At 39.0% G+C, this 24,172-nt stretch overlaps 2 protein-coding genes across 4 annotated transcripts in view; one reads left to right on the forward strand and one right to left on the reverse strand.

Moving 5' to 3' along the window:
• Nucleotides 1-2,692: 2,692 nt before the first annotated feature.
• On the reverse strand, nucleotides 2,693-3,665 carry LOC134227225 (actin-related protein 2/3 complex subunit 3). Its single transcript, XM_062708575.1, has 2 exons — nucleotides 3,424-3,665; nucleotides 2,693-3,309 (listed from the first exon to the last, which is right to left on the reverse strand). Exons 1-2 carry the CDS (start codon nucleotides 3,427-3,429, stop codon nucleotides 2,779-2,781), a joined length of 537 nt encoding a protein of 178 aa, XP_062564559.1. The 5' UTR covers nucleotides 3,430-3,665; the 3' UTR covers nucleotides 2,693-2,778.
• A 6,772-nt stretch (nucleotides 3,666-10,437) lies between these two features.
• The window catches only part of LOC134225775 (golgin subfamily B member 1), a 33,020-nt gene continuing 19,285 nt past the window's right edge, over nucleotides 10,438-24,172 (forward strand). Inside the window, exons 1-5 of one of the 3 annotated variants that reach the window (XM_062706129.1) lie at nucleotides 10,438-10,655; nucleotides 18,530-19,065; nucleotides 19,294-19,452; nucleotides 19,515-20,339; nucleotides 20,401-20,476. In XM_062706129.1, coding sequence (XP_062562113.1) covers nucleotides 18,649-19,065; nucleotides 19,294-19,452; nucleotides 19,515-20,339; nucleotides 20,401-20,476 — 1,477 coding nt within the window. In that variant the 5' untranslated portion in view covers nucleotides 10,438-10,655; nucleotides 18,530-18,648. Of the gene's footprint in view, nucleotides 10,656-10,719; nucleotides 10,903-18,529; nucleotides 19,066-19,293; nucleotides 19,453-19,514; nucleotides 20,340-20,400; nucleotides 20,477-24,172 lie in introns of those variants that run through there. The other 2 variants (XM_062706131.1, XM_062706130.1) reach the window with 2 other exon arrangements.

The following is a 24,172-nucleotide window of genomic DNA, read 5'->3' on the forward strand; positions in this document are numbered from 1 at the left end:
GCGACAAACTGGAGTGTGAGAACTTTCGAGCGATCACCATCCTTAATGCCGCCTACAAAGTGATATCCCAGATCATCTTCCGTCGTCTGTCACCATTAGTGAACGAGTTCGTGGGAAGTTATCAAGCCGGCTTCGTTGACGGCCGCTCGACAACGGACCAGATCTTTACTGTACGGCAAATCCTTCAAAAATGCCGTGAATACCAGGTCCCAACGCACCATCTGTTCGTTGATTTCAAGGCGGCATACGACAGTATAGACCGCGTAGAGCTATGGAAAATTATGGACGAGAACAGCTTCCCTGGGAAGCTTACCAGACTGATCAAAGCAACGGTGGATGGTGTGCAAAACTGTGTGAAGATTTCGGGCGAACACTCCAGTTCGTTTGAATCACGCCGGGGACTAAGACAAGGTGATGGACTTTCGTGCCTGTTGTTCAACATTGCGCTAGAAGGTGTCATGCGGAGAGCCGGGTGTAACAGCCGGGGTACGATTTTCAACAGATCCAGTCAATTTATTTGCTTCGCGGATGACATGGACATTGTCGGCCGAACATTTGCAAAGGTGGCAGAACTGTACACCCGCCTGAAACGTGAAGCAACAAAAGTTGGACTGGTGGTGAATGCGTCAAAGACAAAGTACATGCTTGTGGGCGGAACCGAGCGCGACAGGGCCCGCCTGGGAAGCAGTGTTACGATAGACGGGGATACCTTCGAGGTGGTCGAGGAATTCGTCTACCTCGGATCCTTGCTAACGGCTGACAACAACGTTAGTCGTAAAATACGAAGGCGCATCATCTGTGGAAGTCGGGCCTACTACGGGCTCCAGAAGAAACTGCGGTCGAAAAAGATTCGCCACCGCACCAAATGTGTCATGTACAAGACTACCGGTAGTCCTCTACGGACATGAAACATGGACAATGCTCGAGGAGGACTTGCAAGCACTCGGAGTATTCGAGAGACGGGTGCTTAGGACCATCTTTGGCGGTGTGCAAGAAGACGGTGTGTGGCGGCGAAGAATGAACCATGAGCTCGCCCAACTCTACGGCGAACCCAGTATCCAGAAGGTAGCTAAAGCCGGAAGGGTACGATGGGCAGGACATGTTGCAAGAATGCCGGACAGCAACCCTGCAAAGTGTGTGTTCGCTTACGAACCGGCAGGTACGAGACGGCGTGGAGCGCAGCGAGCGAGATGGGCAGACCAGGTGCAGAACGACTTGGCGAGCGTGGGGCGTATCCGAAGATGGAGAGATGCGGCCTTGAACCGTGCATTGTGGCGTCAAATTGTTGATTCAGTGTTATCTGTTTAGATGTTAACTAAATAAATGAATGAATGTGCAGTTTGTAACTGCTACTGAATATGCATCTCTTGTTTTATATCTTTGACAGATGTAAAATCTGTAAATCGAGGAAAAAGTATAACTGGAACTGTAACATTACTAAAGATGCCATCTACGGCATAATTCGTAGATTGCAAACTAGTGTTTTATTTTTGAAATCCTTATCAAGAATGCTATCAGAAATAAAGAAAAGGCAAAAATAACAAAAGCATGAAAATTACTGCTACTGGTCACGCCCATCTTCACCGTAATGATGGAGAGGATAGAAGCAAAAGGCCAGCGAGTGCGAAACTCTCATAAGTACCACGGAGTTGGATATTGAGGATGGTATTTGTTGGATCAGCCAGAAGCTAGCAATGTGGCCATGGTACCTCATATTAGGTAACACATCACGAGAAGGTATCTATCCGGCCTAACGAGAAACGGATAGTGCGTTACAAGTTGTTACCCAAAATTATGTTGATAATTACAGCAACATTTGTTGTTTAATATGAGCTCGAAGTTTTCTGTATAACAGTAAAAGGGTGATATAAAATGATTTAATTGGTTACCAGGCGGAGAACTATTCGGACTCACAAAGCTTATAAATCTTTGGTAGGACCATTTGTTTGAAAAATAAAAAGTAATTAAAATAATGAAGAAATTTAAAAAAATACGATTTTTCCGGTTATTTAACTACGGTCGAGGTCAGCTTTTCGCATTTTAAAAAATTCCACTTGTGGAGAAAGGGATCATAGTTGACATGAATCGGAAATAAACACATTTGGAACTTTTTCGGTGCATATTTTCCAAATTTTATACCTACATTGCTATCAGATTCACATTTGGTTTGGTTAATAATAATAGTAGGTACAAATGATTTCTATAATATTTTTTTTTACAATAGGCAATGCAAAAATAGTGACTTTAGTGACCATTTTCCTAAAAATAGTGACTTTTGGGTGCAAATAGCGACTTTTTAGTGAATATACTCAAAATAGTGTCCAAGTCACTAAAAAAAGACTCGCTACCAGGCCTATGAATAGGAAATAACCTCAAGATTTTCACAACACACTAGGTGCATATTTCCTAAATTAAATATATTGCTACCAAATTCACATTTGATTTGGATGATAATAATAGGTACAAACATGATTTTTGTTTTAAACCTTTTCCCAACAGACAATGCAAAAATAGTGACTTTAGTGACCATTTCAAATTCAAGTGAAATCATTAGACCTGGCCGGGTTTTGCCGAAATCGCTCAATAGATAACGAACAACGATAAAAGAAAAGCAAATACTGTTTCGAATAACATAATCCCCAAACCAAGGCATTTCGAAGATTCTACATTATGCATCGTTTTAAATGCCGCGAGCTTTTCCCATTATTTAATCAAAAGACAAGGTAGTAGGTATATCATTTTAAATGCACATTACCTTGTCTTGAGTGAAGTTTCTTTTTACTGCCCTGGTCCGGAGAGTGATTTGTCCATGAACTTCTTCTTAGCAAAGCAGAGCCACCATTTGCTGGGCTTTCCATCCTCTCCGGAGAAAACTTTCTCGCAAACCCGAATTCCGATTTCCTGTCGTAATTGCTGCAAATATTGCTTCATCAAGTCCGCTTCAGCCGTAGACGTTGGCTTTGCATACACCGCGTTTAGCGGAAATCCGGCCTCGCCAGGAATATCGAACTTGGAAATAGCTAGCGTGTACATCTCCTGGAGACCTTGGCTTTTGTTGGAACAACGTTGCAGGCGTTTCAGACACTCCGTAATGTACAGGGTGATATAAATCAAGACCCGGTCTACTTCAGACTTTATTTCGTAGGTCCGGAAGAAGACGTTAGCCTTGAAATAGTACAGCGATTCGTCGATGATATCTTGCTCGATGCTGGCGTTCGTAGGAGCAGGTCCTCTGGCCTGTGTACGCAATGGCAGAACTGCCATATTGCCCACAGATTGACTGTATTCTTTGATTTGAGAATGATATGCCTAATCCAAAAAGAAGTAAGAGATAAGCGACCATTCATATCCAAGACACACCCTGTTGGGCCTGTATGCAATGATGACTAATCTGAAAGTTATAGTAAACAAATGTGTACCTACCGGCATTATTGCAAAAGTAATCTTAAAAATGCCGATTTGATTGGGAATATGCTCTTTTTTCTGTATCACAAATTAATCAAGTTTATCATGAATTTGAGAAAGATTTTTTTTCACTGAAAACTTTCCTTCTGGTTGTTTTGATAAACGAATGACACAAAAGTGCTGTCCAATGAGAGCTTGAAGCAACTCGAAGTTTCTCCCTCTCCTGCTCATGCCCATTTGTTGACAAAAAAGAACGAGCAGGACAGGAACAACTTCGAGCTGATCAATGGACAGCACTAAAGAAACATGACTTCATGTCATGTCATATGATGATGATGGATGATGACAGTCAAAATTAGGGCAGCCAGAACAGAAAAGCGAAATAAATTCTATTTTACCGAGCGTTACAAGTGTGACACACGTGTGACAAGGGACAGGCCAACTCGGCGACGTTTAATAATTATCTTTCTCTTGAGCTTGCTGACGTCTTATCATCTTTCTCTTTCAAGCGCATAGACGGGATAGGATTTGTTTTCCTACACGCCCGTTTCAAATCACTCAGAGACTGAGTGAAATTGTATTGCCGTCTCTTTTTTTCTCACGGAAATCTTACTCATTTTTCGTAAAAAGTGGAACTACTCAAATTTTGAGTAGTTCCACTTTTTACGAAAATTGAGTAACTTTTCTGTAGGAAAAAAAGAGACGGCAATACAATTTCACTCAGTCTCTGAGTGATTTGAAACGGGTGTGTATCCTATTCTTCTTATGCGCTTGAAAGATAAAGTTGATTGGACGTCAGCAAGCTCTCTTGCACGCGCACGGAAAGGGGTCGTTCAAAAATGATGTCACAGGTTTTAGGGAAGGAGGGGGTCTAAGATTTTGTGACAGTACATGTACTCTCGCATGTACTACACACCCGTTTCAAATCACTCAGAGACTGAGTGAAGTTGTATTGCCGTCTCTTTTTTCCCACAGAAAAGTTACTCAATTTTCGTAAAAAGTGGAACAAAGTGGACGCTTCGGAAGCGTTTCCGTATGAAAACAAACCCTATTGGGCCAAACACAATTGATACGTTTGCGTGCGTTTTGACAGTTTTCTCATGGGAAAACTGTCAAAACGTATCAATTGTGTTTGGCCCATATCTCGTCTGTGCGCATGCAAGTGAAAGCCGATAAACGTCAGATAGTCTTATACTCTTTAATAGACCAGTGCATGATGACGTAGGTTGACAGTTCACAGAGCTTGTTTACATGGACTTAGGCTTTGGTCCGATTCGCGAATTAAAATCAAATTCAACTTAAAAGTGACAGTTCGGAAATTATGAAATCCCCCGCTCATAAGAATGGCTGGTGCTACCCAGCAAGACCAACAAAACATCTATCAAAAATGATTCAACATCTGTCAAAAGTAATCTTGCTCTGCGAGCAGGGTTATTTGAGAATTATTGAACTGTCATTTTTAAGTTTAATTTGATTTTAATTCGCGAATCGGACCAAAGCCTTATGGGCCAAACACAATTGATACGTTTGCGTGCGTTTTGACAGTTTTCCCATGGAAAAACTGTCAAAACGCACGCAAACGTACCAATTGTGTTTGGCCCATTAGTCTCTGGAGCAGCTTCCGGAAAAACTGTTTTGCGAATAATTACACAGAAAGAAAAACCATTAATTAAATTTAAAAAACCATTGGTTAAAATGAAAAGTTGTGTATGTTTAAAATAAAAGTGCACCAACTTTTGCGTCAACGATGGTTCAAAAGTAGCACGTCACTCTGAAATTAAAAATTTGAACTTTTAAAATGATACTTTATAACTGTCAAATTCAAATGGTCACACTGTGAAAAAGGCGGATAATTTCATTCGGAAGTACAGTCGGGATTTGCTGGTTGGGATCTTAATACTTGGGTCACTTTTTAGTTGGGCCTCCGCTGGTTGGGCAATGGCCCAACTAAAAAGCAACCGTACGTCAAAATTCGATGTAAACACGGAAAACGGGATTGGGCGTCACTGGACATCATTTGTGATGTTCAAATCGAAATACACGTGTTCAAATGGCTGTCAGCTGACCCAACTAAAAAACCGAATTCGTTAGTTGGGCCGAGGTCGTGGCCCAACCAGCGAATCGCGACTGTATACCTTTCATTTTGCCCCAAAAAGAACCTCCCGACCCATTACTGTTTTTTCATATTTCAAGTTGAATTGAATAGTAATCGGCTTAGTTTTGTGGTTTTATTTCATTATTTGAAGCCTGAGATTTACTCTTAAAACTATATTGCCAAGGCAAACTCTTCCGGGCCACTTGTCGGGCCGCGCATCTAAGAATATTGATACAGCCGTTTCCTCCAATCATTTTGCAGAAATATTCTATTTATCTGTGTGGTGTTTATCGTAGATAAGCAAGCTATGAAAAAAAATGAATTTGATCTGCAGAATAAATCTTGGAAAATTTCTCCCGGACCTTGCTACGAAAACAGCTCCTCTTAGGTCACTGATTTGTACCCAAAATCAGTTCAAATGGGAAAATGAACATCAACATTGCTTTGAGGAACTTAAGAGGGCGATTTCCGATGTAAAAACGCTTTGCTATTTCGATAACACGTTGCGAACGAGAGTAATAGCTGATGCATCTCCTGTTGCACTTGGAGCTATATTAGTACAGTTCAAAGATGAGTCTGATACTGAACCGCGAATAATATGTTATGCTAGCAAAAGTTTAACTAGCACTGAGAAACGGTACTGTCAAACCGAAAAGGAAGCACTGGCGTTAGTTTGGTCGGTTGAAAAGTTTGCAGTGTACCTAATTGGAAGAAACTTTGAGCTTGAAACAGACCACAAGCCTTTGGAAATCATATTTGCACCAACTTCAACTCCTTGTGCTCGGATTGAAAGGTGGGTTCTACGACTGCAATCGTTTAAATTTACCGTAAAATATCGAAAGGGTAGTGGAAACGTAGCGGATTCCTTATCCAGATTGGTTGCCTGTACTGAAAATTCAAAAGATTTTGAACAGGAAAGTAGTTTTATGGTTCTAGCTATTCAAGAATCAGTAGCAATTGACGTAGAAGAAATTGAAAACGCATCGCATGCAGATTTAGAACTTATTGCTGTAAAAGAAAGTTTGAAATCTGGAAATTGGAATGATCCCAGAGTGAAGCCGTTTGAACCATTCAAGAACGAGTTAGGATTTGTGGGAGACACCATGGTTCGAGGAAATAAACTAGTAGTACCAAAATCTTTACGATACAGAATGATCCAGCTTGCGCATGAGGGACAGTTATGAAAAAACGTTTGAGGGATCGAGCATGGTGGCCTTCTATGGACAAAGAGGCAAAAGACTGTGTTGTGAAATGCGAAGGATGTCAATTGGTTGGACTTCCGAGCAAACCTGTACCAATGAGTCGGCGTGAACTGCCATCGAAACCTTGGGTTGATATTGCGATTGATTTCATGGGTCCACTTCCATCGGGAGAATATCTGCTGGTAATAATTGATTATTTTAGCAGATACAAGGAGGTAGAAATAATGACGAGAATAACTTCCGAGATACCGTGGATGAGGCTTAATCGAATTTTCACCAGGCTTGGTTATCCAAGAACAATAACTCTAGATAACGCCAAACAATTCATCGGTAAAGAATTCGAAGAATACTGTAAAATTCACGGAATTTTTTTGAACCATTCCGCTCCGTATTGGCCTCAAGAAAATGGCCTGGTGGAGAGACAGAATCGATCGTTATTAAAACGTTTACAAATAAGCCACGCTTTGGAAAGGAACTGGAAGAAGGATTTAGAAGATTATTTGATAATGTATTACACTACTCCACACTCGTCTACCGGAAAAACGCCAACACAATTGTGTTTCGGCCGAACGATCCGCTCTAAGCTTCCATCTATTGAAGATATTGAGACTGCTGTACCAAGCTCTGACTATCGGGATCGAGATTTGCTACAAAAGAAAAAGGGGAAGGAGTGCGAAGATGCAAGACGACATGCGAAGCAATCTAGTATTCACGAAGGGGACACTGTATTGATGCAACACTTAACACCATCGAATAAGTTGCAAACTACCTTTGATCGCAACAGATATACTGTATTGCAAAGATCCGGTCCTAAAGCAACAGTCGAAGATCTAGGAACCGGTAAACAATTTGAAAGAAATGTCGGTCATTTGAAAAAAGTACAAGATGTACTATTCTATTCCGCGGAGTCCAACAAATCAAGAATCAAGAGAATGCTCATCGTCCGGAAATGAAGCCAGTATCGTTTCTGAAGAAGATTTTGTAGGTTTCAATGATGAAGAAAATGATACTGTAATGAAAGGATTGCCATTTGGTCCACGCATTCGAGAAATACCTAGACGTTATAAAGATTATGTAATGTAACTAAATTTAAATAATAATGTAATTCAGAATCGTATATAAACAAAATGTATAAAAAAAATATATATATAAAAAGGAAGATGTGGTGTTTATCGTAGATAAGCAAGCTATGGAAAAAATGAATTTGATCTGCAGAATAAATCTAGTGTCTGAAGTGAACGGAAGTGGTTTTTATAATAGAAATTATTCAAGTATCACAATCTGTAAGAAAAGAAAAATTACAAGTAAAGATCACGCTCAGATTCAGACGGTTCAACCAGCAAAAGCGGCGCCTACCTTCGTTCTCGTCATAGAATCTCCGGAGCTAGGCTCTACTTTTGGTGGCTGGAACGAGTGTCGGCACTTTTAACTGTTTATATTCTTGTATGATGAATGAAACTTACCTCTTATATAGGACTTATAAGAATATTGATGTCTGCTGTGGTTGGTTTCAAGTCAAAATTTTCAAAACGACTTATCTGCTTTTGTAAACAAATATTCAAACGACGATTTGACGAATCTGATAGCTCTCCCACGCAAACCAACACCATCAACAGGTAGCGGAAACCTTCACCTACCAATTGGTGGTGTTGGTTTGCGTGGGAGGGCTATCAGATAGACAAATCTCGTTGTTTTAATCTTTGTTTACAAAAGCAGATAAGTCGTTTTGAAAATTTTGTCTTGATTTATGGTAGGAATTAAAGCATATATATCACTAGAATATCAATCAAAATGATTTTGAACGAAAATTACGGATTTTCATTTCCAGCTGATCGATTTTAATTGTAACACCTTGTAAACAAGCTCTGTGAACTGTCAAATAATTGAGGTTAAGTCAATATTCTCAAAAAAAACTCCGCATTATATTCATGAGTTCACATATGGTTTTTGCAATGGGGTTAGCGAAATGGATTCCATATTTTCGACGTATATATTTCATGCACCCACATGCATTGCATGAGTGTTCACACATACTATCCATGTGGGTCATAGTATCCATGTGTGAATTTGTATGCAATTAAGTATGCGTCGACGCATGATATGCCTATTTCAAAATACATGGATTTGTGCCATAAAGTATGTGTCGATTTTCCTGAGTAAAGATCTTGCATTGGTCTGGAAAACCCATTAAAGAAGGCAAATTCACCCATTTTTTGAAATTATACTGAGATGTCATAAAATGGGTATTATTTTCATTACCAAATAATCCGAGGATCCGAGACCACATCAGAATTGCCAGTCTCATCGATTAAGGATGGTCCCAACAGGGGCTCTAATGGGGGCATCATCCAGGTTGCCGGTTGCATCATCAGGAGAAACAGTCAAGGGCGGGGGATCATTTTTTCTTGGATGCGCTTGCGAAACAAGCGACAAAAGAGAATCAACGACAATGCTTTGTTTTTGTCTGAGATGATATTGACCAAGAACCGATTTTTTTTGTCAGAAACAAAAAAGAAGACAATTTTGTTGCCAACTTTTCATACCGTTATTTTGCATTATCTTTACAGCAAATTTCGGTTTTACGCTATCGTAGTTTCTGCTATTATGAAAATATTCGAGAATCTAACTCTGATTACGAAAGTAGCATCGTATTTTCGTAAATATCAGAGCATGCAATGGAAATGATTCTTGTTATGTTGCTTTCGGGTTCTGACAAAGGCTTGTTGCGAAGTGCATATGTCAGTAACAAACTCTGTTGATGGCAAAGAGTATATTGTTAGGCGTTGCTCGAATATTGATTCCCTGGTCAAGGGCGGTCTGAATCGAAGCCTCCGAACCGGATTGGTTTGAGGAAAGGGACGAGGAGGTTGAGTACTTGAATGTATAGAATATAAGTTATTCATTTGTTGATTTTCGAAATTGTGATATAAATAAAAAATGAACATTTTCATGCGTTTCAAAATTACTTCACAAAGTAAATACAGTCGGGATTCGCTGGTTGGGATTTTAATACTTGGGTCACTTTTTAGTTGGGCCTCCGCTGGTTGGGCCATGGCCCAACTAAAAAGCAACCGTACGTCAAAATTCAATGTAAACACGGAAAACGGGATTGGGCGTCACTGGACATCATTTGTGATGTTCAAGTCGAAATACACGTGTTCAAATGGCTGTCAGTTGGCCCAACTAAAAAACCGAATTCGTTAGTTGGGCCGAGGTCGTGGCCCAACAAGCGAATCGCGACTGTATTTCATTTGGATTGAATCTAATTTATCCTAACCTCAATCCTTTCATTTTGATAAAATGAGGATATTTTACCCTTTTCCTAAGCAATGATTAAGAATCATAAAAACCCATTTTTTGAAGTTCGGAGCACGTACTCATTAATGAGTAAAAGCGATTTACTCATTAAATGAGTTTATGCCGCTTTTGTTTGAAATGGGTATGAAAATACCCATTATTGGGTACTTGCATGCTACCGTGTAACGTCGTAACATTTTATTTTCGGGGAAAAACACAAACCCCCGTTACTCAGGCGTTTTACGTTTTACCGAAAAATGTTAGTGCCCATATTTGAACAGAGCAGAAGAATGAGAAGACCTATACAAAACCATAACGAGTTAAAAAGAGATAGCAACAAGAATCACGATATGCAGAATCCACCATTAGCCATAGCGTTGTGTGTGTGCGACTACTTCTCTCTCGTCTTGACGCTGTTCGAATGTGTTGTGCTCCTACGTGGTCAATTTACTTGCGTGTGCGGCGACGAAGAGTGTAATAATTTTGTCACTAGCCGTTTGATCATCATCGCTATCGTTCTGTTTCCGACAGTTTTTTCTGTGTGTTCATTAATCCTGGCTTTCACGGTGGAGATCAAGTGATTTGATTGTTTCGCGTAGCCGGTGGTTCTAAGGACGTGGAAGCTCTGCTCCTGCATCCACCAGCAGCATAGAAAGGTGAGGCTCGTTCCGGCAAATGGCCCACTTCCGATAGGGCGAAGACAAACGAAAAGAAAAATCTAAAAGTGCCAGTTCCCTTTCGGTTTGAGCTTTTCAAGCTTCTCGCAAGATTGAGTGATTAACCGAGTTGAGCAGATAAGTTTATAACTAATTTGAGGAAGTGCCAACAACGCAGTGCTTCGTCTCGCATTCTTGGAAGCTGATCAGTTAAGAAACCTGGAAACAAACTTTTCGTCGACGAATGGTAAAATTCTTTCGCCTATCCCCTGGAGAGAGAGAGACAGCCCTGAATACCGTGAAGCATGATGGCGGCCGTGTTGTGTATAAATTGAATATTTTTGTACATTCCGCAGCGATGTGATACTAACGGTTTTAAAGTGATTTTCACGAATATTTGCTATGCAAAAAAGTACAATCTCAATCGATAGGCAAAACCGGAAAATGCCCAAGCAAATTGACGAGTGAGATTTGAGGCCCAGCGTTCTCACGATAGTCATGATCAGTGGTTTCCAACTCCTATGTATCCCATATTGCAATGAAAGTTCTGATTGCCTTTTTGCGTTAGAAACAATTTATTATCTTTTTGCCTTTCTCGTACAACAAAGCTGTACTGAAAGGTTATCATTTCTCGCTTAACTTTTCAAAAGGTCCTAAGTAACATTTTTTTTCATGAAATTATTTGAATAGCGCAATTAACAGAACAACATGAAAGCTATTGATTGCAGTATTCAAATTAATTTATGAAAAAAATGTTACTTAGGTCCTTTTGAAAAGATAAGCGAGATTTCACTCCAAAATCGAACTTTTTATAGAAGTCTCGGAGACCCATGATGTTATATATTCTCAATCCAGTTGAAACCCTAAATTGGGGGCTAGCGAAGTTGGAGTTTTCTCACAATCCGTACGTTAAACCTAACTTCGGAAGGGGTGCGCTGTTTTAATATCCCGAAGCGCTATTCAGCGCACCACTTCCGAAGTTACTTTATAGGCGCCATATAAGGTTGGTGTCTTGGCTAAATGCGAGAAAGGCAGTATCACCACTCGGTGAATTAAGTTGGGGTTTTAGTTGTCTCAATCGATTCTATAGATCAATTCTAGCATGATTCTTAAAAACGTCGAATGTCCAAATGAGAGACTCTTTTATTACTCTCTTTTGCTAATATTTAGGCTAGTTTTATATCTATCAAATGTAAGTAAGTAACTTAATATCAAGTGTAGTCTGGATCATAGAATTATTCTACGATTCAGACTACACTTGATATAGAGTTACTTGATATAAATGTTCGCAGTTGTCACAGGAAATAATGCATATGACTTTTCATATCAAGATTTACTATATAAAATGATATACATAGCTCGTAGTCTGGATGGCACATTAGCTTATTTAAGGGCTACTTTTCTAAAAAATATCCTATTTTCTGATCTAAATATTTGAAAATGTTGTTGGATGTTGTTATTTGGGAAATCTAACTTTTAATAAGTTAACGTCGACTGAGCGAAAACATTTAAATAAGAACGGAAAAGGTCAATTAATACAATAGTTTCGTTGAGCCTCTGTATAAAAACCAGCTGGGTGTTTCCGGCCTTGCTCATTGAAAAGTTTTTTTTTTTTTTTTGAATTCATATGCACAATGTTGAAGCTGATTAAATAGATAGACAAACATATATCCTTTGGTGGGTACACAACACATGATCCCATCCCAGTACATTACACAAGCAACATTTCTCGGGTACTTATTCAAAACGACGTATGTGATTTTCTAAACAAAGATTCAGACGTCGATTTGTCCGATCTGATTGCCCTCCCACGCAAACCATCACCATAGACAGATAGGGGGTGAGGCTTCGGCTACCTGTTAATTGTGTTGGTTTGCGTGGGAGTGCCATGAGATCGGACAAATCGACGTTTGAATCTTTGTTTACAAAATCTCATACGTCCTTTTGAATAAGTACCCTAGATTTGGTTTTAATACAGTCGACTCTCTGCACCTCGCTGTACTGTAGCTCTCCTGTTGATAGCGTTGATGGTTTCCTCGGTCCCTTCAATCTACAAACATTTGGGATTTCTATATCTCGATAACCTCCCTATATCATAGGCTATATGTCTCTATCTCTCTCTATCCGTGGCTTTCAAGTGGACTGCAAAAAATCTTCTGCCATTACCCTCGCTATTATCGACCTTGGATTGACTTGCTCTCCCATGGTCCCACCAAAGCTGCAAAATGAGAATGAAAATGAAACAAGTTACACGTATATCCGACGGGGAATCCGAACATATTGTTTCCTTGTTGAAAATTGATCTGATCGCTCGTAATGTGTCAGAATTAATTATAAAATCGCTGTTTTTTAAAGAATCTAGATTTTTTTTATTTCACAAATTGCTGAATTGAAAGAATACAAATATAAATGTGCAATGATGAAAATCATGATTCTTCTTTTCTTAATATGCTATTTCGACCTTTCTAAAATTTGCTTCTCAACATACACTATAATGCACATGAATTACACCATTGGCGTTAGGTGGATTAATAAGGGTTTTTATGTAATTCCCATTACACCCACAATGCATACAACTGATACAACCATAACAATTTTATCGCTGACAACTAGCAAAATTTCTTTAAATTTTCTTGTGCTGAAAAAATCAGCACAAAATAATATTACTGAAGGGCAGCGAAAAATACCGTAAAAATATCGCAAACTTTTTTCAAATTCTATTTAGGCGGATACAAATATATTCGGATTTTTAGCCCAAACATTATAATTTGGGGGGCAACAATAAACTTGGAAAATTTTAAGAATTTTTAAAACATTAACAAATTTGAGGAGTTTTTTTCCTTTCTCTAATACTAAGTATACGAAAAGGCTATATCTTCTTCTTCTTCTTCTTATTGGCATTACATCCCCACACTGGGACAGAGCCGCCTCGCAGCTTAATGTTCATCAAGCACTTCCACACAGTTATTAACTGCGAGGTTTCTAAGCCAGGTTACCATTTTTGCATTCGTATATCATGAGGCTAACACGATGATACATTTATGCCCAGGGAAGTCGAGACAATTTCCAATCCGAAAACTGCCTAGACCGGCACCGGGAATCGAACCCAGCCACCCTCAGCATGGTCTTGCTTTGTAGCCGCGCGTCTTACCGCACGGCTAAGGAGGGCCCCATAAAGACGAAAAGGCTATATGACCACACCAAAATCAAACTTTTGATAGAAGGCTCGGAGACCCATAGACTCAGCTCGACGAATTGAGGTGATGTCTGTTATTTGTGTATGTGTACATAATTTTGTAGACACACTTTTTGGAGCTTGGCATTGGTTAAATTACTTGCAATGTTAGCAAAAAGAAGCAACGAAAATGGTGCTGTATTTCTTTGTTTGGAAAACGGGACAGTTTCCTCTAAAATAGCACATTTTGTCCAAGTCTGAAAAACTTCTTAATAGAATTTTTAAACTTTAAATAAACTTTAAAAAAAAAATCTATAAATGCCCTACATTTTCTTAAAAATTATTTAATAATTAATTCTACACAGCATACCTATACCTATAATCAAACTCCATAGATCCAAAAGTTAAAAGTTATATGTAGATACGTTACGTTTATACAAGTCCTACGTCTACTCGCGGTTATGTTAAAAACAGTGGCGTCGCGTAACCTCACTTTTTACCTGCCTTTTACACTGCCCAAAAAGTGAAAATGTTGATATTTTGATAGCCTAAATGGGAAAGAAAATTATCAGAGTCGTTTATACTTATCAAAATCTAGTTATTCTAGGCATTACCGCACACCAATCCTTAAATTTAGACTCAGTGAACGGGTATATTGAGGTTAGGGAAACGCCACTGGTTAAAAACATTACCCAAACATAGCCGCTAGGTTGCGAAGGCCGACGGATGTCCTTCGTAGCTTAGTTGGTTAGAGCACGAAAAATTAGGATTACGCGTCGAATGCAACCTGTTGCAACCAAATCGGATAAGGCTAAGTACAAAAAGTGTGTACACATGCACACATACATACATACAGACATCACCTCAATTAGTCGATCTGAGTCTATTGGTATATAACACTATGGGTCTCTGAGCCTTCTATCAAAAGTTCGGTTTTGGAGTGATCCTATAGTCTTTACGTATACATACTTGGTATACGCGAAAGGCAAAAAATTATCATGATATATAGCCTCCAGAATCAGTTCTTTATCATGGCAGATTGTGAAAAAAAATCTCGCGGTATGCTATATGTATATAGAGATGATAGTTAAGTGAGAGACTTTTTCATTCTCATTTGAATTCAATAATTGCTAATTATTACTGTCTGGAGCAGTACTGAGATTTTCATTTTCATTGAGGGATGTCAGGCGATATTTACATTTTATTCTCTCCCGCTTTCATTGAAAACAATAAACAATGAAAGGAATTCTGCCAATTTTTCACGGATTTGTATTTCATGAAAGCGCATCAAACTATTGTGAACAAGGTGTTTCTTCTATCAATATAATGTAATTATTTTATCGACTAGTCATCGTTATTTGCACAGATCTATTTAGAAATTTTGAGCAAAACAAAGCAACATTCCCATCATGGGACAGGGAGCCCGCTACATTTTCATTTGGTCTCTTGAAAATGAAAATGCAACTGTTTTCGCTTTCACATGACAGTCACGAAAACTACCAGTACTGGTCTAGAGTCTTATTAGGCAGCATAGACAATGCCATAGTTGCCACTGCCTTATAAAGGGTTAAAATCAAATTATGTATGAAGGGGTTAAATCCGACTCTAGTGTACACAATATACAAAGATTTCCCGTTGTATCAAGAGCACCTCATAACAAACAAATCAATGAACGCTTGGGAACCCATGGGAAATGGTTACTAACCTAACGAGGGATGTCCGCAGAAAGGAGAAGCGAATGAACTCTCCTTGGTTTTGCACAGTGGAACGAATTCCGATTAATCAAAAATTAAGTAATATTTTTGTTATGATTCTTCTTGACGGTTTGACCTAATTTAGGGATACATATTATTAAAATACAGCAACAGTTCGCTAACTGGGCGCGTTTTAACTGGACTGTTTTTTAACTGGGCGTTCGCTAACTGGGCCAAAGCCCAGTTAAAAAGCAGTTATCCGTCAAAAAACAACAACAAAGACTCGTTGACGAGGGGACTCGGAATGGCATATTCTCTAAGCTTCATGTAAAACACGATCACAACAATGCATCGTGAATTCCCTCGTCAGCCCAGTTAAAAAGCGGCGTTCGTTAACTGGGCTGGTGTTTTAGCCCAGTTAGCGAACGGATGCTGTATGTATTTATCATGAGTTTTCAAGACCATGATCTAACGATGGCTTCATCATTAACGAAAATAGCAAAATTTTGTTTAGAGTTCACATCATTAACATTTATGTATCTACATTATGATTTAAGACCTGATGAAACTGATGACCTTCCTTAGCCGTGTGGTAAAATGCGCGACTACAAAGCAAGACCATGGTGAAGGTGGCTGGGTTTGATTCCCGGTCCGGTCTAGGAAATATACGAATGTATAAATGGTAACTTGGCTTAGAAACCTCACAGTTAATAACTGTGGAAGTGCTGAATGAACCCCAAGCAGCAAGGCGGCAATGTCCCAGTGGGGGATGTAGTGCCAATAAGAAGAAGAAGGAACTGATGACATACGAATTCTATGTTGTTTAAGCGATTTTTGTTTCGCTTTTGCCATAAAAACTAAATAAGATTTTTTATAAATTCCACCAAAAATTATAAACCAAAATTATTGAAATTTGCACCGTGATGAAGCCCGCATTTTCGATTCAAATTCTTTGAATTGGTCCTACTGTACATCGCATTCGCATACAACTAGCCTTACGGTCAAGTCTACCACGCTTGGTAATGGCCGTTTTGCTTATTCGCTCATCATAGCTCGAAAATTGTGAAACATTTGTGCGGCGTGAGTATGGTGAATATAGCGTAGGACTGAAAAAGCCGTAATCGTCATCAGGTTTGCTTTGCTTGCCGACAAGCATAGTCGCGTCGGGTAGAATAGAAAACGTTGAACACATGACTGTCCTACTGGCAATATACTGTATTACACAGTGTCAATGTACTTGGGTCGTTTTTAATGCAGTAGGTTCCTTTCGACAGAGGGATCTCGGCTAATTACGGGAAAGACAGTCTTAGCGCTAGGTGGATAAATTGGGTTTTAAATAAACTCGAACCTAGATCTACTTATAGCTTGACGGCATCAGCTGATTGTTGCTTATCTTGTGCTCCTTGATATCAGTATACGCCATTCCATTCATTGCTGTGCTCTAACGCGAATTAAATCTAGGTGGTAATTTGTACTACGTTAAGACTAGGGCCTTATGACATTTTAATGGGCTATGACATACCTCATTTCTATGATTAATTCAACATGGTATTTTTCACTACAAATTAACATATTGCCATGATGATTCAATACTTAACGAGTCGATTCAGTTTAAATTTGAGTTGAAAGCTGCGAAACGCGAGAGAGTGAGAGTCGCTTATGAGAAACGGTAAATTTACGAACAGACAAACCGACAAACCTCTGGTCAACAAATGACCGGTATGTAGGTCCTATACGCTAAAAAAAAGCTTACGATGTAAGATGCGACTGGTGTGTGCGAAAGGCCATAAAATATTAAGCGAGAGACGAACAACTTGATAGATTAAATTGACGGACGAGTCCATTGACTGATTGAGCAACGGGATTTCCAACGTGTTACGCATATAGTCGTGCTGCTGCATTCAATAGAACGGGCTTAGAATGAATTGCTCATTCGGTGCGGCGCCAGGCTGGTGATGTTGAGCAGCAGAGTTCGATCGTTTCATTGGGCTATGTCTGTAACATCAATTAAATTGTTTCGGCATGATGATGGTAAATAGACAAACACAGTTACATCAACAAGACCGAGCTATACTGCTTAATTTATATTCATTTGTTTTGAAGGATCGTGCTGCTGGTTTACTGCTGGCCGTAGATAAAAATGCTGGTTTTTCTAATTTAATGAAGATTGGTTTTTGCATAATCACATTTGCTTGATACGTGCGTGTAGAATGAATGATAAGAATAGTCAGGAACTAGGGGAATCCAGCGGCTGAATGCTGTTGGTTTATTTGTTGGAGTTTGCGATACAAATATGCAAACATATAAGACAACTGTCCCGACGCGTGCGTGCGTGTGTGTGTGTGTGTGTGTGTGTGTGTGTGTGTGTGTGTGTGTGTGTGTGTGTGTGTGTGTGTGTGTGTGTGTGTGTGTGTGTGTGTGTGTGTGTGTGTGTGTGTGTGTGTGTGTGTGTGTGTGTGTGTGTGTGTGTGTGTGTGTGTGTGTGTGTGTGTGTGTGTGTGTGTGTGTGTGTGTGTGTGTGTGTGTGTGGGGGGGGGGGGGGGTCGAAAAACGGTCGTGGGAGGTGGATGGACTATGACGGGTGCAGTGCTGATGCTGTTCTTCAAACATTCCGGCTTATAGGCTTATTCTTCGACCACTGCTACGTTTTCTCGATAACATTAAACAAAACACATATGACGTTCGGGGTGATGATCTAATTTTTCTTTTTGATTGATGAAACATACCTACATGCTTCGTCTTTAAATTGTGCAAATACAGCGCAAGTTTTTTGATCAACGAATCATATTTCCATAATCAAGTTAGTTTGATCGGAGCATGTCCACCAAACGTACACTGCTATTGAGCCTACAAAGTTTTCAATTAGTATGAACTTCGCTGGGTTTTCCTGTTCAATGCAATATTTTCGTATCAGTCAAGTGACGATGTTCGCTCAATTGAGTATCTCCAAAAATTGAATTACAAAAAAAATCCAATTAAACCGTCATTTCTTTTTTTCATTTCAGTGACTCGCGGTGCTTGCGCCGCTTCGTGTTTGTGTACTTGTTATCGTGTAGTAGTCCATTTACTTCGACCGGAATCGTCGTATTTTCAACTCGTTGTTCGTTAAACGAATCATGCAAATATGGACCTATTTATATTCGTCGTAATTCTCGTTGGGACCTTAGCCGTGCTTTTGGGACTGCATTTCTTCCTGCTCAAACCACTATCAAGCAAATCATTCGAAGAGGAACTAAAGGAGAAACGCGAAATGCGTGAGAAGATTCTTGGCACTGCCGGGACTTCTAAATCTTCCTCCACCGGTAAAGATAATGCGAACAAGAAGAGCAAAAAAATGAACAAGAAACCCCAACAACAGAAGCAAAAGGTCGCCGTCAAGGATTCCGATTTAGATTCCGGCGAGGTTGAAAGTGATTCCAATACTTCCGGAAGCCAAATGGAAGAAGAGATCAACCCATTGACCTATGCCAAGAAGAAGGTTAATGCCAGTGTCGAGTACGTTGAGACGGAGGCATTTGCTCTGACTGAATCTCAGAATAAGGTAAAAATAAATGTCTATTTCAATTCAATTCCTGATTATTTCCTCTTCTTCAACGTCGCAATGTAAACTTTGTATCCTGATATTGAGTGATTGTAATTTTCAAATTAAAAGTAGCTAATAATGATTGCAACTAACTTTAAATTACATAAATTACAATATTAAAAGCGCCGTCTGTACTATGCACGTGTAAATATTAATTATTACACTTTTTTCTTTTACTTTAATTAGAAAAAGGAGAAACCGAGCCATGGCAAGAAGAACAAACAGAAGGGAGGAATTCTTGTTAATAAAGCAGAACCAGTTCTTGTCAAACAGGAACCAGCTCAAGAGATAAACCATTTTGAACAGATACACCCGAAGGACGCCCTCGAAATTGCTCGTCAACAGGTATTTGTCAATTGAAATTAGTTAAATGAGTTTATATTTCATTACAACTTATTGTTTTTCAGAAGGAAGAAGACTCCAAGACCAAATCGGCTCCAAAAGAGCAACGCAAAAACAAGAATAAAGACCATGTTAAACAATCGCCGAAAAGCAGTCGAGTCGAAGAGATCCCAATTGTCCCTGCTGTAGCTCCCGTTGTCGCCGTCGCCGTCGCTCCCATTGAACCGAAGCCAGCTACTGTCAACGTTCAACCCAGTAAGGAGAAGCCAAACAAGAAGAAGAAGAACGAGTTGATCACCAAACAGTTAGCTGCTGAGGTCCAGGATGCTGCCAACGTTCAATCGTTGGTGCGAATTCTCGCCAAGGCGGACCTTCCCCGTAATGACATACAAATTTTAATTGACTTCCTGCTTAATAAGCAGCAGGATACTCTGACTAAGGATCCATCCGAGTGGAATGACCCATCCGATCCTTTGCAGAAACTGAAAAAACAACTTCAAGAAAAGGAAAATCAACTACTTGAAGAACATACTGCTTCTTCTGGGTTGCATGCCAAGTTGAAAGAACTTCGGCAAGAATTGAACAACGAGAAAAATCATAACGGTGCTATGCTCAAGAGCTTCACTGAAGAACTTAATGCTAAACGAATGGAAGTACAAAATCTCAACCAGCAGATGCAACTTGTTTCGGAAAAGTTTGCTTCCGAAAAGCAATCCCTTTCCCACCAATATCAACAGCTGCATACCAAGTATGTGCAATTGTCCGAGAAGCATGCCGCAGCCAAGGAGAACGCCTCAACCGTCGTCCAACTGAACGAAAATATGCAGTTGCTTCAGCGTGAACTGATAACCAAGGGACAGTTGCTGAATGAGAAACTGCAAACGGAGGAGGTAAGAAAAACACCAAATTTTGGAATTGAGTTTTAGCACCTAATGATTGTCCCTTTTTCAGGAGTTGCTCAATAAAAAGACTGAATACGAGATTTTGTTGCACCAAAAGGATGAGTTGATTCAGCAACGCTTGCAAGGTAAATCCAACAAAAAAAGAACTTTTGAACGCTAATTGGCGCTGAGAATCTATTTATTTACCCGGGTCATCAGAATACAGCCTGCAAACGCATATCAGTCCTATTTGCCAGATTTTCCATTATTTGAAATTAATGTGATATCAAGTTATAGAGCTCGTTATTTATTTATTAAAGTCTACGTCTACAGGTTTACTTGATAGTTCAAAAGTATCGTATTTGAACTTTATTTTATTAAGAGCCAGTTCGCGAGAAGCGCGACCCCCTCTTGTATCGATATTCTCCGATTTGGATGAAATTTTCAGGGTTTGTTCATATATGTAAGAGAAGGCATTTTGCAAATTTTCAGATTTTTTCTTTGAGGGTAAGTGGGGTAAAACGGCCCTTCAAAAATTATTGTTCAAAAATCGCCAAAACCAAAAAAATGCAATAACTTTGGCAATGAGTGACCGATTTTGTTTAAATTTTGCACGCTTTTTCTACGCAGTTAGTACTTTATACCAAGTGGTTAATAGGGTTATAAAGTTGTTTACTTTAGGAGAAAAATGACTTTTTCGATAAAAAATGGTCGTTTTTCCAAAGGGAATATTTTTCACCAACAGATCTAGGATAAAAAACTAAACCCGTAAGGCAATTAAGGAACTAAAGAGCTTTCATCTCATATATAATTCAGAAGCGCCAACTCAAGAATTTCTAAGAAAATCGCAATTTTCTGCAACACTGTTTATTCAAAATAAAGTTCGCACAAATTTAGACCCTACTTAAGTTGATGTTTTCCAATCTGGAGAAAACTGTCCAAACTTTTTTGTCTAAGTTGAAATTAAAAATCAGAATTTTCCATTAGGGGAGTGTAGGGTAAAATAGTCCTTTAAAAATAAATGTCAAAAAATACATCATTTTTTTATGTGAGTTCTAGCAGAAAATACATGAGTTTAATAAAAAACTGTTTCTTCTTCCTTTCAATTCATCTATATTTTTCGTCTTAATAGATACGTATATCCTTCGCTGATCTATATTAGATACCGTCGTCGGGGGTGACAATGGGTCAAATGGGGGTGAGAATGGGTCACTGTTTCAACTACTTAGAAACCTTGTAGAAATATTGAATGTATCTGAGGGCAAGAAGGCTAAAATATAAGAGACCTTTTTGAACGATTTTGCTCTACGACCGCCAGGCTGCCGGTGAGAGCGATGACCCATTCTCACCCCCAGACCCATTGTCACCCCCGATGGCGGTAGCAAACTATTTGCAGAACAATTTTCAACAGAAGTAAAATAGAACCAAAATAAGTGCCTTAAACATTAGCACGCCTTTCGCAAACTGAAACAAAAATGAACGGATTCGATATTTTTTTGAATCAGCTACAATTACTGTGGGTACCGGTACTGATGTTGATTTAACAGCTATGCGAAAAAAAAAACAATTATTCTTAACGGCAAATGAGCAATTTCGTAGCGTTTAAACATAGCTTGTTGGTGGAGCTGCTTCTCAGATTATATTTTTCTTTTGTACCTACTTGCATCAGGTTACCATAGGCTTGTTTTTGTAGCTTGTAGCGATTGTGCGGTATTCATAACTCTCTTTCATCTTCCATCATTATCAGTTTAAACCAAATTCTGCAAGTTTATTGTCAAACCGTGTACCATTCATGCATTTTGAATTACTAACCTTTAAACTGCTAGCTAATATTACAGAGATACAATCTAAACGAAATGTTTGACTGAATGGACTATACCAGTTCTAATCAGGTGTATATATTTTCAAGGGTTGGACAATTTTATCTCATAGGTAATGGAATACCATTGATTCTTTGTTTACACAACTGTGTGAAAAACACTCCAAAGTTTAACAAAGTTGCATTCATTTTGCACAATACGGGAAAAACCTTTTTTTTCTACAACGAGCCGATTTTTTACACGGAGAGCGTAACAATGTAATGTGTATACTATTGAATAGGATAGAGTATCAATTGTCTGACGATTAGAAAACACACCCCTCATGAAAATACTTCAAATTTTAGGATACACGTTTCTACACTCATAGATAAAATATATAAATTGTAGATCGCTTAATCAATTAATTAAAAGATTACCAAGCAAAGGTGTTTTATTCTCGGCCTTATTTACACCACCTGAAAGTGCTTGACTACCTCAACAAGACTGTGTAGTTGATTGTAAAAATGATGCTTTAAATATCAGCCTTTTTCTCTTGAAATCTTTACTAACCTTATATGAACATATTTCCAGCCAACCATAAGGTGTGGTTTGCTAAGAAGTAGTACTTGGGTAGTAACAGCTTGCAATACTTTTTGAGAAATCTATCTATTGCTTTCTTCACCGAGGAATAGACTACCGTGTTGAAGTACCAAAACAAATGTTCTCACTTCCGAATGGATGGAAACTAGCTAAAGCATTTATTTTGGTGGAACAATATTTTTGAACGGGAGTTTAAGACAGCGCTAAGTTTACAATACCTCCGCCGGAATATTATAGAAATGACATGTGACTAGTTGACTAGTTCACGTTATTTTTTGAGATTGAGAGATTGTGAAGGATTTAATTGTTGACAGATAAAAAACCATAAAAATACTAGATTAGTTGCCAGTTGGGTAGGAATAATCAAATCTAAGAAGTGTGGTTACGATTATCTTGTTTCGTAACATTATTTATATCTGGAGATCTATTTTGCCCCTCTCTCCCCATCCCAATATTTTGCCAAATAGTTTCATCTACATATATGTAGATATAACCTTAAATAAACCTTGTAAGTTTCAGCCAGATGCTGAAACATCGATAAAATTGAGTTGCGATTCTCACAAACTGGCTTGCAAACAAACATTGCAATGTGCAGAAACTCATAATTTGATTGATTGTTCTTAAGTCGGCGGACTAAAATAAGTTTCAATAAGTTTGATGTATATTCTGCTTGAGCTCTCATATAAAAATTTATGAACTTTTGACATTTTATTTTTACAAGGCTTCTTCTTCTTCTTCTTCTTATTGGCATTACATCCCCACACTGGGACAGAGCCGCCTCGCAGCTTAGTGTTCATTAAGCACTTCCACAGTTATTAACTGCAAGGTTTCTAAGCCAAGTTACCATTTTTGCATTCGTATATCATGAGGCTAGCACGATGATACTTTTATGCCCAGGGAAGTCGAGACAATTTCCAATCCGAAAATTGTCCAGACCGGCACCGGGAATCGAACCCAGCCACCCTCAGCATGGTCTTGCTTTGTAGCCGCGCGTCTTACCGCACGGCTAAGGAGGGCCCCTATTTACCCAATTTATCGAAATTGCTCATTTGTCGTTAAGAATAATTGTTTTTTTTTCGCATAGATGTAAAAGCAACATCACTACCGGTACCCACATTAATTGTAGCTTATTCAAAAAAAAAAAATCAACAAGCACGTTCGCCGAATTCGTTCATTTTTGTTTCAGTTTGCGAAAGACGTGCTAATGTTTTTTTTTTTTTTTTTTCCTTGTCGGGTATATTTTATTACTGCGACCATTTTTTTGATCTATTGTAATATATTCCCCTTTTTTTTCTTGCTATGTCATTATGGCGTATCGCTATTGGAAGTGATCGTCATTGTTTGACTAACAGCTTCTCCCCAACACGGCTCAGCTTTTCGAATGAAATGCATCACCGAATTGGGATTTGTTCTACCAAGCTCAAGTGGTTCTATAAGCCCCTT

Source organism: Armigeres subalbatus, chromosome 3 (genome assembly GCF_024139115.2).
Source record: "Armigeres subalbatus isolate Guangzhou_Male chromosome 3, GZ_Asu_2, whole genome shotgun sequence".
In the NCBI taxonomy this organism is placed as follows: domain Eukaryota; kingdom Metazoa; phylum Arthropoda; class Insecta; order Diptera; family Culicidae; genus Armigeres; species Armigeres subalbatus.